The sequence below is a fragment of the Astyanax mexicanus genome, chromosome 17, assembly GCF_023375975.1.
Source record: "Astyanax mexicanus isolate ESR-SI-001 chromosome 17, AstMex3_surface, whole genome shotgun sequence".
NCBI lineage: Eukaryota > Metazoa > Chordata > Actinopteri > Characiformes > Acestrorhamphidae > Astyanax > Astyanax mexicanus.
In genome coordinates, this window is record NC_064424.1 from 3,968,527 (window position 1) to 3,986,047 (window position 17,521).

The 17,521-nt window shown below is 34.6% G+C and overlaps 1 protein-coding gene across 1 annotated transcript; it reads right to left on the minus strand.

The window, feature by feature from the left end:
• Window positions 1-1,814: 1,814 nt before the first annotated feature.
• Window positions 1,815-17,470, minus strand: dusp4 (dual specificity phosphatase 4). The gene is made up of 4 exons (XM_007239594.4): window positions 16,773-17,470; window positions 13,522-13,634; window positions 11,940-12,159; window positions 1,815-7,024 (listed from the first exon to the last, which is right to left on the minus strand). The coding sequence occupies exons 1-4, from the start codon at window positions 17,152-17,154 to the stop codon at window positions 6,645-6,647; spliced, it is 1,095 nt and encodes a 364-aa protein (XP_007239656.1). The 5' UTR covers window positions 17,155-17,470; the 3' UTR covers window positions 1,815-6,644.
• Between the last annotated feature and the right edge of the window lie 51 nt (window positions 17,471-17,521).

Here is a 17,521-nt window from a genome sequence, read left to right on the forward strand (position 1 = left end):
ATATATATATATATATATATATTAAAACGCTAAATATTCTGTCAAACATTTTGATATTACATCATTACTTTATACAAAACTTGACTCTTGGTTACTGTTGTTTATAAAAAATATTTATACATAATTTATTATATATTTTCTTTGCTTTCTAAACCACTTGATTTGTTTTTTTTTTTGTGCAATATACACTCATGTGAAGTATATATTTAACTGCTCCTCTTATTTGTGTGTATTTATATATTTGGACGCACCTTCTCATTATTATTTTTTTTTTATTTTGTATTTTTTCTACATAGTAAATGAATAGTAAAGTGATCTATCAGACTATGAAGGAACACATAATGAATCATGTAGTAACTTAAATGTGTTAAACAAACCAAACAAAAATATCCTGTGCAACAGAGTTAACTCTTGCTCTTCCTTTTTCTGGGGCAATCCTGATGAGTGCCAGATTCATCATAAATCAATTTTTGAATATGGTAAACCATATTATACATTGAAATATTGTGCCATATTACCCACCCCTAATTATCACATCAGGGTTCTACTTTTTAAATTTTTTTATCAAAAGTAAAATTCACACTGTTCTCATTTCCCATTATATATATCTACTAGAGACAGATTATATCTGTCCAGTATCATTTATTTTACTTTAGTCCTGGATATATGGAGATATTTGGAGTGCATTATTATTAGTATCATGACTGATCATTCTGGATCGTTGACTTCTGTTACAAATCTGATTAAATTCCTGTATTTTTTAATATCTCAGTTAGGGGTGTGTCACGTCATATAGTATGCAGTAATTAAATAAAATGTAATTTTGTTGCAGTAGTAAATTCTTGAAATATATTTTTTTAATTCAGTGTTTTTTTTTTCATATCGCCAAGAGTATCGTTATCACAAAAAATACCATGAAATATTGTGATATTATTTTAGAGCCATATCTTTACACCCCTACTGTATGGTCTTTTTTTTTAGTTAATATTATGTAACATTTAATCATTTATTTTATTACTGTAGTATAGTCTTAAAATCAATTCAGTATTTCTCAGTGTTTTTTTTTTTATATTGTTAACTCAAAAATACCAGAATATTATTTTCAGGATCATATCGCTCAGCCCTGATACCTTATGGCTACATTCACATTACAAGCCACTTTGCTCAAATCAGATTTTTTTGCTCAGATCAGATTCGTCTATCTTGTCGGTTCACATTCACTGTAAATGTAAGTGATCTGTATCTGTATGTAATGTGAACGAATCTGTTCCTGAATCGTCTCACATGCTGCACATTGATACCTGTATAAACGTCTCCTTCTTCACCAACAACAAAAAAAAACCTCACATTAGAGAGACGAGAGACTCGTAGCTTTATAAAGGGAAATGGATGAGTTAGCAGCTCATATGTGGAGCATCTTTTGCTGGAGTGGAGAGTAAACAGCTGCTCTGAAGTTCATGCTCAGCTCCAGGAGGAGAAAAAAGGACAGGTGGTTTGCTTTTGCTGTTTGTTTTTTTTTTTGCAGCTATAGCTGCACAGCTGCACCAAGAGATGCAGTGTGTGGGTACGAGAGAGAAGCACGTAGCGCTAATGCTAATGCGTAGAAGCATTAAAAAAGAAACATGAATTCGGAAAAATTGATTTGACCGTTCACATTCATGTCACATGTCCATAGACTGAATACATATCTGATTTAGGACCAATATGAAAGTGACTCAAATCTGATTTGAGTTCACATTACCTGATTTGATGTAATGTGAACGTAGCCTATGTTAAGATGTTAAGTGTTTCCAAAGAAGCACACAAGACCTTCATTAAAGAACATTGTTTTTTTTATATATTTAACCATGGAAATCAAGGAATAAATAAAATATACATATACAACAAAAAACAGGGCAAGGTTTTAAAAATCGAACCCTTCCGAATGATATTTCCGTGGGCAGTCGAGACTAAACAAACATTTCAGTTCAGACGAGATACAGTAAAAATAGTATTGCATTCATCAGTGATTGGTGACAGACCATCTCATCATCATCATCATCATCATCATCATCATTTACATACACAAAAGTAAAGCTCTACTGGGTGTAACAATGCACAGTAAATCAGCTGTCGCTACTCCGAGTGTGTGCAAAACAAATATCATCTAAAAACGCATCAGTAATACAATATTGCATCCCTTAAAAGTGCTCTAGAAAAGGTGCCCACATTCAATAGGAAAGAGGAGACGAGGAGGGAGGCTTTTAAACTCTATTGAAATGGTAAAATAAACTTAATCAGAGCAGGGCTTCAGATTAGGGCTGCATGATACTGAGGGGAACAAATTGCCATTGCAATATATATAGATCTATAAAACTCTGGAAAAAAATGAAAAGAGACCATCATTAAAAATGATAAAAATGAGTTTCTTTGATTTTACCAAATTAAAAACCTCTGGAATATAATCAAGAGGAAGCCAAAATGAACTGCTCGAGTTTTTGCACTAGAAGTAAAGCAGCATAAATTTATCCAAAAGCAGTGGGTAAGACTGGTGGAGGAGAACATGATGCCAAGATGCATGAAAAAAAACTGTGATTAAAAAAAAACACGAAAGGGTTATTCCACCAAATATTGATTTCTGAACTTGTTAAACTTTGGGAATTTTAGAGAAATGTTGTCTGTAGTTTATAGAATAAAACAATAATGTTTATTTTACTCAAACACAAACCTATAAATAGCAAAATCAGAGAAACTGATTCAGAAACTGAAGTGCTCTCTTCATTTCTTTTTAGAGCTGTATATATAGCGAGATATCAAAATGTATAAAATTTAAATTTATATTAAAACACCAAACTACACCAGACCTCCATGATCTAAGAATTCTTTATATTAATCTTTAGAACTGTAGGCCTTTTATATTATTCTGTTTTTAATCCTGTACAAATTATTTGGCAATATTTGATCATATTTATATGTTTATATTGAGTTCCACAGGGCTCTATTTTAGGGTCTATGAAAAAAAGGCCTAAAATGTATAAAACAATGAGTTAATAATGTATTAAAGTCTGTGTATCCAATACAATTAGTATTAGGTAGATTGTTAATTGTTAATCAGTAATCTGGTAGGTATTAGGGATGGGACAATATATCGATATTGCGATATATTGTATGGTTTTTGAATATTGGTTGTCAAAATTTGTGAAACTGACACTAATAAAGCCATAATTAATTCCTGGTATTTGCTGATTTATATATATATACATATTTTTATATTAAGTATCGCAGTATCGTGATATCATTATCGTGGCCAATATATCGTGATAACTGTGACTATTGTGCATTTATATATTGTGAAATATCGATGCTATATATATATATATCGTGCAGCCCTAGTTCAGATGCAGATCCCAGACTCAGGTATAGAACTGCGTTAACTTTTCACGCAAAATTTAATGTAAAAAACTGAAAATTATCGTAAAAACTGCAGATGTGAACAGACATATATCGAAAACGTAAAGAAGGCCTTGAACCGTGGGCATCACAACCTTCACACACAATCTCCAATCTCCAGTGTATTCAGTCTAATATACTAATATATTAATATACTAATATAAGCGTAGGTGGTTCGACTAAATCAGACCTGTGGGGGCAGTATAGAGTTCACAGGACCCAAAAAAGTTCGTACACACGTTAGAATTTAAAGTAAAGGAAAGTTACAGTGGTTAGACTATCAAGTGGCCTATCAAAATCCGATCTGAGGTCCCTCCGTACAGCATGCACTTCATAATCCGATTACTGCAGAACACCTATAAAATATAGTGATTTTTTTACTAATCCGATTAATGTGTTTACATGAATTTGGGTAATCAGACAGTGAGAAAACTCCCACTTTTACAGGAGTGTATATGAGCAGGTCAGTAATCAGATTTTTGCTCTGCAACCAGACAATAAATATACATGTGATCAGATTCCATAATCAGTTTTTTAGATTATCTGCAAAAAAATACAAAACTCGACTACTTGAATAATCAGATTTCTGCAGAACATCAGATTTTGCCATTTATCTGATTACTGTTTAAATTAAGTAGGTCAGTAATCAGATATTTACTTTCTGAAGTCAGTCAATAAAGATATAAATATAGTTCTGCTCTCTATCTGATTTCTAAATTTTACTCTATTACTTCAATACTCTGTAGATATAAATTGCAGAAATCTGATTATAAATGGATTACAAAGTTTGTCAGTACTCTAATCAACACATTTACATGTGGGTAATCAGATAATGGGGAAAAGATCCCGTAGGTCAAATCAGATTTATAATCAGATATTTGCTTTGCAACCAACCAATAAATATACATGTGATCAGATTCCATAATCAGTTTTCTAGATTATCTGCAAAAAGCGACAAAAGTCGACTACTTGAATAATCAGATTTCTGCAGAACATCAGCATTCGCCAGTAATCTGATTACTGTTTCTATCAGTAGGTCAGTAATCAGATCTTTATGTTTTGAAATCAACGAGTAAATATACATAATTGTGCTCTCTTTATCAGATTTCTGAATCTGATTTCTAGATTTTCTGTAAAACTGTGCTGTTAACATGACTATTTGAATAGTCTGCTGATTTAAAGAGCAGAAATCTGATTATGATCAACACATTTACATCTGGGTAATCAGGTAATGGGGAAATGTTGATAGTTTGAATGAGTAGGTCAGTAATCAGACCTATCCTGAATATATATACATACAGGCACTGAGAAATCTGATTACTGAGCTAAAATCCAGCGATTTTGATTGATAGGATTTCTTAATCAGATTTTTAGATGTTACGCCACAACTGAAAAAAAGCTATATAAATACTTGAATAATCAGATTTCTGCAGAACATCAGCGTTTTCCAGTAATCTGATGCTTTGAAACTCAGTTTTCTGAATCTGGACTATGGAAATTGGACTATGCTGTTAACATAACTACTTGAATAGTCTGCAGATTTAAACAGTACAAATCTGATTATGATCGATACTGAATATACAGGTACTGAGAAATCTGATTACTGAGCTAAAATCTAGCTTTTTTGATTGATCAGATTTTTAAATCTTACTCCAAAACCGAAAAAAAGAAAACGAAATATGGTTTTACATGAATACTTGAATAATCAGATTACAAAGACCGCAGAAATGAGTAATTCAGTAACGAATCGGATTATGAAGTGCATGTGAACAAAAAAACAGTGTCAGTGTCTTCTCTGTACTGTAATAATGTTTTTTACATTATTTCCAAAAAAGAAGAAATAAAGATAAACATTCTGTACTGGAGAATTCCACAGTCATTCTCTGTAAGGCAACAGCAGAAATAATGTCTGGGTCTGCTACTGTACAAATACACTGTACAAATCAAAGCTATTAAATTAAATCAAATCAAAATCAGAACCAGAGAGAGAAAAATCACTAGAAAGCGCAGATCGTACATTGTGACGGACGCTGAGACGCGGGCTTCGACAGTGCTTTGGTGGAAACTCGGAAGAGGCAGGAGAAAGTAGAAGAGATTATTGCTCTAGTTTTGCGGTGAGAGACGCGGAGAGTTGAACAGATAGATGAACATGTCTGTCTGTTTGTCTGTCTTTATATCTGTTTGTCTGTATTGCAGAACGAAATGCAATTTTCTTTTTCTTGTTGCAACTTTTTGCAATATTCTTCCATCAGTCTGCCTTCCAGTAGTAGCTTCTTGACTCTTTGTGGGTTTGGGGGGAAAGGCTGTGTGCAGGACAATTGCTTAGAGGAGCCTGCAGACGTCCTGTAGAGGTCCTGTAGATGTCCTGTGGAATGTCCTGTACTTTCTCTGTGTGTGCAAGGCACTGACCAACAGAAATAAGGAAATAACGAAACAAACTCAAGACAAAACCAACAGACGAAAGCTCCTGTTTTAGAGCTCCAGCAGGTCCAGGTTCAGATACAGGTCCATCTCAACTCAACTCAACTCAACTCATTCTCTCAGGTCTTTCTTTCCTCTTTCCGCTTGGGTTTTTGGGAGGAGGGGGTGATTGGATAAATTGATAAACTGATAAATGGATAAGTGGAGAGTGTTCAAGTCCTCTTCTGCTCTTTGCTCTCAGAAAGAGATATAGAATAAAGAGAGAGGAAGAAAAAAGAAAAGAAGAGGTGGGGCTTTGGGCTTTGGGTTTTGGGCTTTGGAAGAACCCTTGGGTAGCGTTTTTTTTCTTTTTCTAAATAAGAAAAAAGGATGCACTGCTTTCGAAACCTTTCTCTTTTTAGTTGAATCCATAATCGTTCACTTTTTCTATCGAATGAACCTCAAAGCTTTTCTTAAAGTACTTCGTTCTTCGTTTTATTTCTTTTTTCTATTATTTTGGGCGAAGAGAACCAACCAACCAACTAACTAACCAACCGAGCAAAAGTCCTAGTCCTGTCTGTTCAACCAGACAGATAACCAGACAGGAAGTCTAATGATCTTCCGGTTATCTCTTTGTTATCTCTCGGTTCTCTCCCGGATCTCCCAGGAGAGGAAGGACATCAAACATCAAGCAGGTATCCTCCGCAGTGCTGGTTATATCGAGGTCTTTCTCCTTTTTTTTCTCAGTCTATCGTACCTCGTTCTGTCCGTTTACAGTCCGTACAGAGGCTCCGCCGGCCTCCCCCGGCGCTTCATCAGCAGCTGGGCGAGGTGGTTATGGGGCTCTGCAGGTACGACAGGCTGCTGGGCTGTCCGTGCGGCACCACCGACACCGGGAAGCTGAAGATGTACGGAGAGTTGGGCGAGGAGGAAGACTTGGGCCCCAGAGTGGCGGACGGGCTGGCGGCCTCCACAGCGCAGGAGGTGGCCAGAACCTGCGACTCGAACTGCAGCAGCTGACCCATGAAGCTGAAGTTGGGCGAGATGATGCTGCGCCGCTGCTTGACGAACTCGAAGGCCTCCTCCAGGCGCACGCGCTTCTTCTTCATCAGGTAGGCCAGGCAGATGGTGGCCGAGCGAGAGATGCCCGCCTGGCAGTGCACCAGCACGCGCCCGTTCGAGTCTTTGATGGAGTCTGGAGACAGAAGAGGAGGACAGGGTTAATAATAATAATGATAATAAACTTTATTTATATAGCACTTTTTATACATAAAAATGCAGCTCAAAGTGTTTTACATAGAAAATTTTAAAATGAACTTTAATAAAATATAATACTCAAAAAAAAGATAAATGAAAATTATGATAGAATAAAAATACAGTCAAAACCAGACAGATAAAAATCTAATAAAGATCTAATTAAAAGCTATAAGTTATGGTTAGAGATGATGGTGATGCTGTAAGTGTAACAAACAAAGGAAAAGATGCATAATAATAATAATAATAATAATAATAATAATAATAATAATAATAATAATAATAATAATAATAATAATAATAACTAAGGGAATTTAGGACCATTTAAGGTTAAACCCTGGGTGTGAATTACAGTGGTGGGGGATTGGGTGGTCTGACCCCTGCTAATTAAGTTCAGAACCACACTAGTTTTTATATATATTTTATATATATTATTTTTATATATATTATTTCTATATATACTCATCCATACTTATGCCTGGAACATTTTACATAATTTACCACTCCAACTTAAGTGCTGCTAATTTACAATTCCACCTTAAATGCAGCTAATTTACCATTACACCTTAATTGCTGCTGTGGTATGCACAAGCCTTAAACTGAAGAAGTATTTTTTGGCACTTTGTACTTTACGTCTTTAGCTTTTAAGGTGGAACAGAATATTCAAATAAGAATCCAGGTTTATGGTAGTTTTATGTGGACTGTTGGTGATTTAAGGTGAAATCTCTGTCTATCTATCTATCTATCTATCTATCTATCTATCTATCTATCTATCTATCTATCTATCTATCTATCTATCTATCTATCTGAACAAGACAAGCTGTGTGTACATTTTATATTTTATTAACTTATTTTGAAGCAGCATTTCTATTGGTCAATTAATTATGTAACTTTATATCCAAACAATTTAGAAATGCAGGATTTTTTTATTGCAAAGGGAGCATAGTATAGCAAATATTGCCACAATCTTAGTAATACTTTTTATATAATTTATTTGATATAAATTCTGTTTAACTGTTTTTTATTCCATCTGCCCTTCTACACTGAGTACATATTTTATTAAATTACACATTTTAAAGCATTTTGTCTTCTTTTATAAAGTAATTTATATACACAGTTAAAATCTACTGTATTTTTTATATTTCTTATAATAACATCTATAGAACTGACTCACTGCAGAACCACCACCAACTCACTAAACTCTAAATGATTCACCCAGATCAAACCCACACACACACACACACACACACACACACACACAAACGCCCTGCTATCACTAACCAGCTGCTAATTACTGAAGAACTGAGAAACTGATGACAAGACAAAAGAGGAAATGGACAGAGAGTCTGACTGAAAAATATCATAAATATCAACCAATCACAAGCTCTGTTTCAGTTATTTTTCACTAGGGCTGTTCCATACCGTATCGTACTCGATAATATCATATTAAACCCTGAAATATGGTGCTATATCACCCACCCCTAATTATCACATCAGGGTTCTACTTTTTTTAATTATTTTTTTTACTGTTTTTAGCAAAATAAAAATTCACACTGTTCTCATAATTTCACATTATATATTTACTAGATACAGGTTATATCTGTCCAGTATCATTTATTTTACTTTAATTTGAATGAATTATTAATTTTATTAGTATCATGACTGATCATTCTGGATCATTGACTTCTGATACAAATCTGATAAAATTATTGTATATTTTAATATCTCAGTTAGGGGTGTGCCAGATCATATCATATGCAATAATAAAATTTTATTTTAATTTTTCGTTGCAGTTGTTTATTCTTGAAATAAGTTTTTTATTCAGTGTTTTGTCATATCGCCAAGAGCACGAAATATCGCAATATTATTTTAGGGACATATCGCCCTTTTTCCCTATTTACTGTACAAAATAACGCAGCTTTTAACCTGGCTGTGCTTTCAGCTTCCACATCGACTATATAGAGACTCACTGACTAACTGACATACAGCTTGATGCTCTAACACACACACACACACACACACACACACACTGATCTGAGAGAACTGAGTACCCTCGAATGGTGGATGAGTCAGACTTTGGTCCCTTAGCTGCACCACACTCTGACGCAGGCATACACACATTCACTTACACCCCCCGCCACATACACACACACACACACACACACACACCTAAGAAAGAAGCTCTCAAATGCGGCAAGCCTACTTTAGGGTGCTGTTTTACTGCGGATGATGTGTTTCTGCTGCTGCTGCTGCTGCACTACAGTCAAATCTCAAGGATCCCCCGCCCACAGCCCTGGAAATCCTCGTCTGAGGGGCTTCCACCCACCCATCCATTCATCCACCCATTTCTCCATCTATCCATCCACATGTACACACAGCAGCACAACAGCAGAACAAACACATAAAGAAACAAACACAGAAATTCAATATTCTTCAAATAAAATAATAAATAAATATATAAATAATAAACTCAATTTTGCATTTCCAGTCAAGTTGTCTAGCTCATTATTCCACAAACACACATTCAGCAGTAAGCATACAGTACACCCACACACACACGTTCACACAGCTGCAGCAGAACAGCAGCACATCTGTACCGTCTCCTCTAAAACACTTTAAAAAAAGACAAAAAAATTTCTGCTTAAATCTTGAGGATTTCTATTCAAGCATTACATAAAAAGCTTTCATGATTGATAATAAATATTACAGAAAAGCATAATTGTAATTGTAATAGAAAACATAAAAAATAAATAGTATAATAGTATATAAGTATATCTTCTAATGTCAAAATATAATGAAAATATATATAATATATCATAAAATTGTCTCTTTTTTTCCTGAGTTTTTACGCCTCAATTTTTTTAAACCTGCAGAATTTGGGTTTGATTCCTGATTGATTTCTGTTACTGATCTGGAATTATTCATTATTATAAAGTAGAGTAAAGAGAAAACAGGCAGAGATTTCCCTTAAATTACCCTTCAATTCCCAGAATGCAAAAAACTTAACTATTTTACTGCAGAACAAAATAGGGTTTTGTATCGCCTAGACCGTCATTTTAAGGGATTAAACCACACATTTTGTATTTTACATTTACCCAAAGCATGTTTTAGTCTAAACAACACCAAAAGCACCTTTTGCTCCAGTGTATTATAATAAATCACCCGTTACTGGCCTGTTTAAATGAATGCACAGCCAGCAGCCGCTCGGCTGGAGGAGGAAATGGGTGATGGATTAAAACAGTAGGTGTGAGAATCGCTAACATAAGGAGTTCTGTGATGCAGATGAGTCTGTTAATCACTGATCAGCACTGAGCCATTCACAGATTTAAAATAAAAAATCACAGTCATTTATTTACAGTTCTCAAAAACATGAAAACAGTACTCTTAAAAAAATAGCATTTTTCTTTTGTTTTATTTAGTTCATTATAGTGATTCCCAAATTTCCACACACACATTTTTTAGAATATATTAAGAAGAGATATATGGCTGGAAATAAAAACACTAGGAAATAAGGAGTTTAAATAAATTAAAATAATATATAAATAATGCATTTCTGAATTCTGAATTGTACAGCACAGTTTTGGAAAAAAATGAAGAAACCATTTGAGTTTCTGAATCAGTTTCTCTGATTTTGCTATTTATAGGTTTATGTTTGAATAAAATTAATATTGTTGTTTTATTCTATAAACTACAGACAACATTTCTCCCAAATTCCACATAAAAATATTGTCATTTAGAGCATTTATTTACAGAAAATGAGAAATGGCTGAAATAACAAAAAATATGCAGAGCTTTCAGACCTCAAATAATGCAAAGAAAACAAGTTCATATTCATAAAGTTTTAATATTTGGTGGAATAACCCTGGTGGTTTTTAATCACAGTTTTTTTTTTTCATGCATCTTGGCATCATGTTCTCCTCCACCAGTCTTACACACTGCTTTTGGATAACTTTATGCTGCTTTACTCCTGGTGCAAAAATTCAAGCAGTTCAGTTTGGTGGTTTGATGGCTTGTGATCATCCATCTTCCTATTGATTATATTCCAAAGATTTTCAATTTGGTAAAATCAAAGAAACTAATCATTTTTAAGTGATCTCTTATTTTTTTTATCCAGAGCTGTATTTTACACTGTAAATCGGGATTAGTTAATTCACTTCAGTCATCTGAGGAAACTGGTTGCCTTAAATAAAGTTTTAAGTAAAGTTTAAACTTTAAACTTAAATTTATATAAAAAACAATATTTATGCCTATGTAAGTTTTTTTTTTAGTTTTTGCTTGATCAGCTGCTTTGCTCAATAATTCTATTTAGAATTATGGTCATTATGGAGAATAAATCAGATTTGTATTTAGATTTCCTTTCATTTCATTAAACTAAAATATAGATTAAAAAAAGATGGAGAAAGAAAATACATTATAGAATGAACAATATAGAATAGAGCCAAATAATTATGAGTTATTAACTCATTGTAACAATAATGCATATTGTTCTTACAGCCTACAACATGGAGGCCAGGTGGGTAATCATCATCATAACAATATACATACAGTATGAGCTACAAGTTTACCTAAATTATCTAAAGTATCTAAAGTAGCCTGGGGGGGGGGAATGACTACACACTGAAGGTGAGTTTCAGAAGCTGAGGGACACGCCCAATAGGACTACAGATGAGTCTGTTAATCACTGATTAATACCAAACCATTCACACTTAACACACAGCGAAACCAGTTCACCAACAATCCAACACCCTACCCAACTCTCTTCCTGCCCAGTTCATCTGCATTTAAAATGAGAAACATCTAAAAAATATGCTAAATTTGATTAAATTAACCCAAATAAATGAATTAACGAGCTTTACCTATGAACTCGATAGCTTCGATGAACCAGGAGCTGATGTCCTCTTTATGGTTGTCCTCCACCGGGATGCATTTGTACTGGTACGCCCCCTCGAAGTGGTTTGGACAGTTCGAAGACACGTTCAGTAAAGCAGAGATCCCCATACCGTCCAGCATGTCCTTTTTAGAGGCGTGGAGGGCACTGCCCAGAAACAGGAAGGGTAAGATTTCCACGGGTCCACCCTGAAAATAAAGAAATAAAGAAATTAACTCAATTTTACATTTCTAATGTAGCTGTCTAGCTCATTATTCCACAAACTCCCAAATCTCCGCACACATACAATTACATTAAGTAGCAGAATTTTGATGGAAATAGGAATGAATGCACTACCTAGCTAATAATTTTTGGTTAGTAGAATGTTTTCTGAACGTTAGAGTTAAAAAAAGTTAGAGTTTTTATTTATAGTTTAGGGTATTTTACTTTTAACTTTTCCATAATGTTCCATAATGTTAGCTGGGAGCATTATCTGGGAAACATTCTAATAAATAATAAAGAGATTCAAACCATTATTTTTATTTCTCTTTAAAACATTTTTCTGGAACTTTATTTCTGTAATGCTGCAGGCTAAACGTTGCTAAATGTTCTTATAATGTTTTCGCAAACAAAAATAGCAAAATAATTTTTTTTTTAAATGTTTTTTTTGTTCATAATACTCAATATACTCCCAAAAACTCTCAAAAATATTTGTCCACAGCTTTGTGTTAAGGAGCATTTTGGTGTAAATAGGAATACACTTTTTAAAAGATTTAAAATAATAAAATAAAGCATTTCCAATTTCTAATTCTATTGTAAGCACTAAAGCTAGACCAAGCTTAGGCCTGTCACGATAAGATTTTTTTGTGGACGATATATTGTCCCAGAAATTATTGCGATACACAATATTTTTGTAATTTTAAGACTATTAAATGCCACTGACATAATGATAACAGAATAAAAAAGCATAAAGAAGTTATTATACACTTTTTAAAGACAGCGCAAAAAATAAATAATAATTTATTATAATTAGTGTCACTAAAACCAGAACTGGCTAAAGTACGGTTCACTGTTATGTATGTGAACATACAAACATACAAATAAACACAATAGATGTACACAATATCACGATTATCAAAAATTATTAAGGTTATGTTCATTTATTGTACGATAAATCGATATTGCAGTTATTGTATCAGACCTAACCGAGCTAAAACCGAGTTCAGTCAGCGCACTTCCACTCTACATTCCATCCGCAGGAAACGTCAAATTAATCTCATTTATTCCACCTCTGCCCGGATTATATTACACATAAACAGCAGGATGGAGACGGTGTAGCTTTTAAACAAGCCATAATATCATCCTGTGCTTTTTCTCCGGAAGCGGAAATGATCTATCGACGCAGGCCGGTGTTATGTCACCGCTGGCCTCTTTCACACAGCGATGGCAGGAAACGGTCGATGAGTAAAAGAGCAGGGGAACAGATATCAGCCAGGAAGCTCCTGACAGCAGTAAAACACAAACACTCTAAAAAACGCTAGAAAACAGCTCGTCCGGCCGAGCGCACCGACCTGGTCGTGGTGGGGCGTGCCGCAGGAGGTGCTGGACACGGTGCTGGGCACGGGCAGCGTCCTGCTCTTTAAACAGTAGTCTGGATACTGAGAGCAGAATCTGTCATATCCACCTGTGGTGTAAAAACAAACAAAAAAAACACCAAACGAGAGTAAATATTCAAGATCTTCAAGTTAAGCTTATAAATAAGCTCAATTTTGCATTTCCTGTATAGCTGTCTAGCACATTATTCCACAAACTTATATATATATATATATATATATATATATATATATATATATATATATATATATATATATATATATATAAAATATCACTATTATTATTGTTAAGTTACATTTTACATACATAAAGCTGATAAATTTTTGCTGCTTGATACATGGTTAAAATTTTTCATGCCAATATCTACCATATGGTATCTACCCAATAACGGTTATGGTACTCTAATATATATAATATTGATATCACTGCATGTAGAATCATTGATTTATTAATATATGGGAAAAAAATGGTGTATTGTTCTGTATTTGTAAATAGTGCAATATATATATATATATATATATATATACACATACATACATATATACATTAGTCAAAGGGCATGTGGTAGGCTACAGTATGTATGTATGAGATAATAATATAAGGTGCATATTTCACCTTATGAGTATACATACTATATCATATATAAATATAATAAACTATATTGCTAATCACAGGATAAATGATATATGGCAAGTTAAGTCAGGACAAAATAAATGCAAGCTGTAGACATTTTACCACCTATAATATGAAGCTTTTTTGCTACAGATTAAAATAGGATTATAATGTTTAGAGAGTGATATTTAAAGGCCATGGTTTGTAATAAATAAAAAAAGTATACAGAAAAATATAAGAATGCTTTTTTTCTGTCTGTTATTCACACAAAGGAAGACATCTAATATTCTATTATAAAATCTATATTAAATGCATATATAAATGCAGTTAACAGTCAAACAAACATGTTTTAAATAAAATAAATGATTTAAATAATATTACATTTGTAAAACTTAGCTCCCATTATTTTAAACACACAGATGTATAGATGTACTAATGATGTATATTATTTTCGCATTGAACACATTAGATATCTGGATGAAAATGAAATCTATAGTAATAATAATATTCAGTAGCATTAGCTCCTGGTTGCTTAGCTAGCTGAGTAACTGCGCACACACCCAGCCATTCATTCAGCCATTCATGCATTCAGTCAGTCAGTCAGTCAGGGCTTTGTGTGAGCATTACATCATTACTGTGGAGGAGCTGCTTCTGTGAGCAGCCCTGGCAACACTTACTATTCTCAATACAACAGCAACAACAAAGGAACAGGAGAGTATTCAGATACACACCGCAAACAATACATCGCCAACAATAGACAATAAGACTATAAGAATAAGGTTTGTGTTTTCAGTATAATTTTTAGCCTCCTTATTATTATTTATATTAGTTTTATATGTACAGTATGTGTTTGTATCTATTCTTATAGCCTGTACTGTATTCATTTATATAATTATTTATGAGGGTAGGAATCATAGTAAATGAATAGAATAGAAGAGCTCAGCCTAACTATTCAAAAGCTAATATATTAAATAAACATATTATGCAATGTTAAACAATAAATGTTGTTTTTCCATCACATACGCAAATGTAATTAACATATGTACATATATATGAAATATTATAAAATGACACATGCACAAAAACTGTACTGAACTATATGTATATATGGAATCTATTGGAACAATTGGAACATATATGTCACATACTGAACACTGGATTTGGTGTTGTTTTTGAAAAGTGAATCAACTTCGATATGGCAACATTGTTTCAACGTTGTCCATTTAACGTTTAATAAACGTTCCCCACCACCACCAATCTGATCACTGAACATCTGATCTCAAAAACACTAAAACAGTCAAACTAACATACCTCCATCCATCCAAACGTTTTTTGAAATTGTCTTCTGATGTAAAATTGTAAAATGCTAATTCAAAAGACAGAAGGTTGAATACATCATTTTGATTCAATGTTACAATTTCAAAGTTTGCACAACCTTTTAACATTAAATGTTGTTTCAATGTTATTTAAATGTTGAAAGAACAACAGACATTACTTTAATCATATTTCAACCACATTTTAACATTTAAGGTCGGTTGTGTGCCAGCTGGGAAGTAATATCTGTTGTTGTTACAACATTGAAACAACGTTGAAACAGCATTGAAACAACATTTAATGTTACATGGTTGTGCCAATGTTGCAAATGTTAAAATTTAACGTTGAATCAACATAATGTCTTTAACCTTCTGCCTTTTCAATTTTACATTTAATCAGCATCTAATTTTAAAAACAGTTGGATTGAGGGATGAAAAAGTGATTTTATTTCCATTTGCAGTAATTAAAAGCTTTATAATTGCATGTTCTATTAGTTTTACTGTTTTAGTGTTTTTGAGATCAGATGTTGAATCAGATTAGTAGTGGTGGAAAACATTCTTTATACTCTGTAGATTTACTACAGCTACTTGATGTACAACAATCTACTTGATGATGGTTACTTAAACGTTAGCAACCTTGATTCACCTTTCAAAATCAACACCAAATCCAAGGTTGATTTAACCATAACATCAACGTTGATTCAACGTTAAAATTCCGGCTTGGGGGGCTGTCTAAACCCTAATTTTAAGGTTGTTTAAATGTTGTTTTTCCATCATCAAGCGTAAAAACGTAAGAACGTTATTTTACCTTTCAGCAGGTAAGCGTCCGTCCTCTGTTAACAATAGGATTTTCTACTTTTAGTGAGCTATGGTTTAATAAAGGTTGCCATATCAACGTTCACAATGTAGATTTACTTTTCAGAATCAACACCAAATCAAAGGTTGATTTAACCATAACATCAACGTTGATTCAATGTTGAAATTCCAGCTTGGGGCTGTCTAAATGTTAAGGTTGTTTAAATGTTGTTTTTCCATCATTAAGCGTAAAAGCGTGAAAACCCGTAATTTTAGTGAGCAATTTGTTTAATAAAGGTTGCCATATCAACGTTCACAACGTAGATTTACTTTTCAAAATCAACGTCAAATCCAACGTTAATTCAACGTTAAAATTCCAGTTTGGTGATCTTAAAGGTTTAACCTGTTTTTTATGGGTTTTAAATGCTGTTTTACCATCATAAAGCGTACAAAAACGTGGGGGGGAAACGTAAGAACGTTCTTTTTACCTTTCAGCAAGTAAACGTCCGTCCTGAACGTGTCCCTCCCCAGCGCGTTCAGCACGAGCGTCAGCGTGCTGTCCTCCTTCACCGCGCGCGCGTCCTGCGTCCGCTCGTCGTACAGGATGACGGCGGAGTAGAGTCCGGCCAGCAGGCGGGACCGGGCCTCGTCGTCCCCGGAGAGGATCTGCTCCAGGCTGACGGAGCCCTTGGCGCGGCGGCGGACGATGGTGTTCGCGCGCGCGTTGACGGCGCCGCGGATGTGCCCCGCGCTGAAGGCCAGGAAGGACCTGCAGTCCAGCAGCAGCAGCTTACAGCCGCCGTCCTCCTTCAGCAGCCGCTTCAGAGAGCCGCAGTCCATCTCACACAGGCTCTCCATACCCGCCACCATGCTCCTCTCCTCCTCTCCCCGTGCGCGCTTCCTCTGCTTTTTATTCTTCTGCTGCTTCTGCCTATTATTGTTATTATTGTTGTGTTCGGAGAGAGAGATGTCTTGTCTTTGCGCGCGCCTCCACCCGACCAACCAACAGTCCCTCCCTCCACAGAGCGCGCGCTCTCCTCTAGCTGTCTGTCTCTCTCTCTGACTCTGACACACACAGAGAGAAAGTGTATGTGTGTGTGTGTCTCAGTGTTTGTGTGTTTCAATGTGTGTATGCGTGTGTGTGTGTGTGTTATCCTCCCGAGAGCATTACTACCGCGCGCGCTCTCCGCTCTTTCCGTTTTATGAATGGAGCGCAGCGCTCGCGCCATAAAAGGGC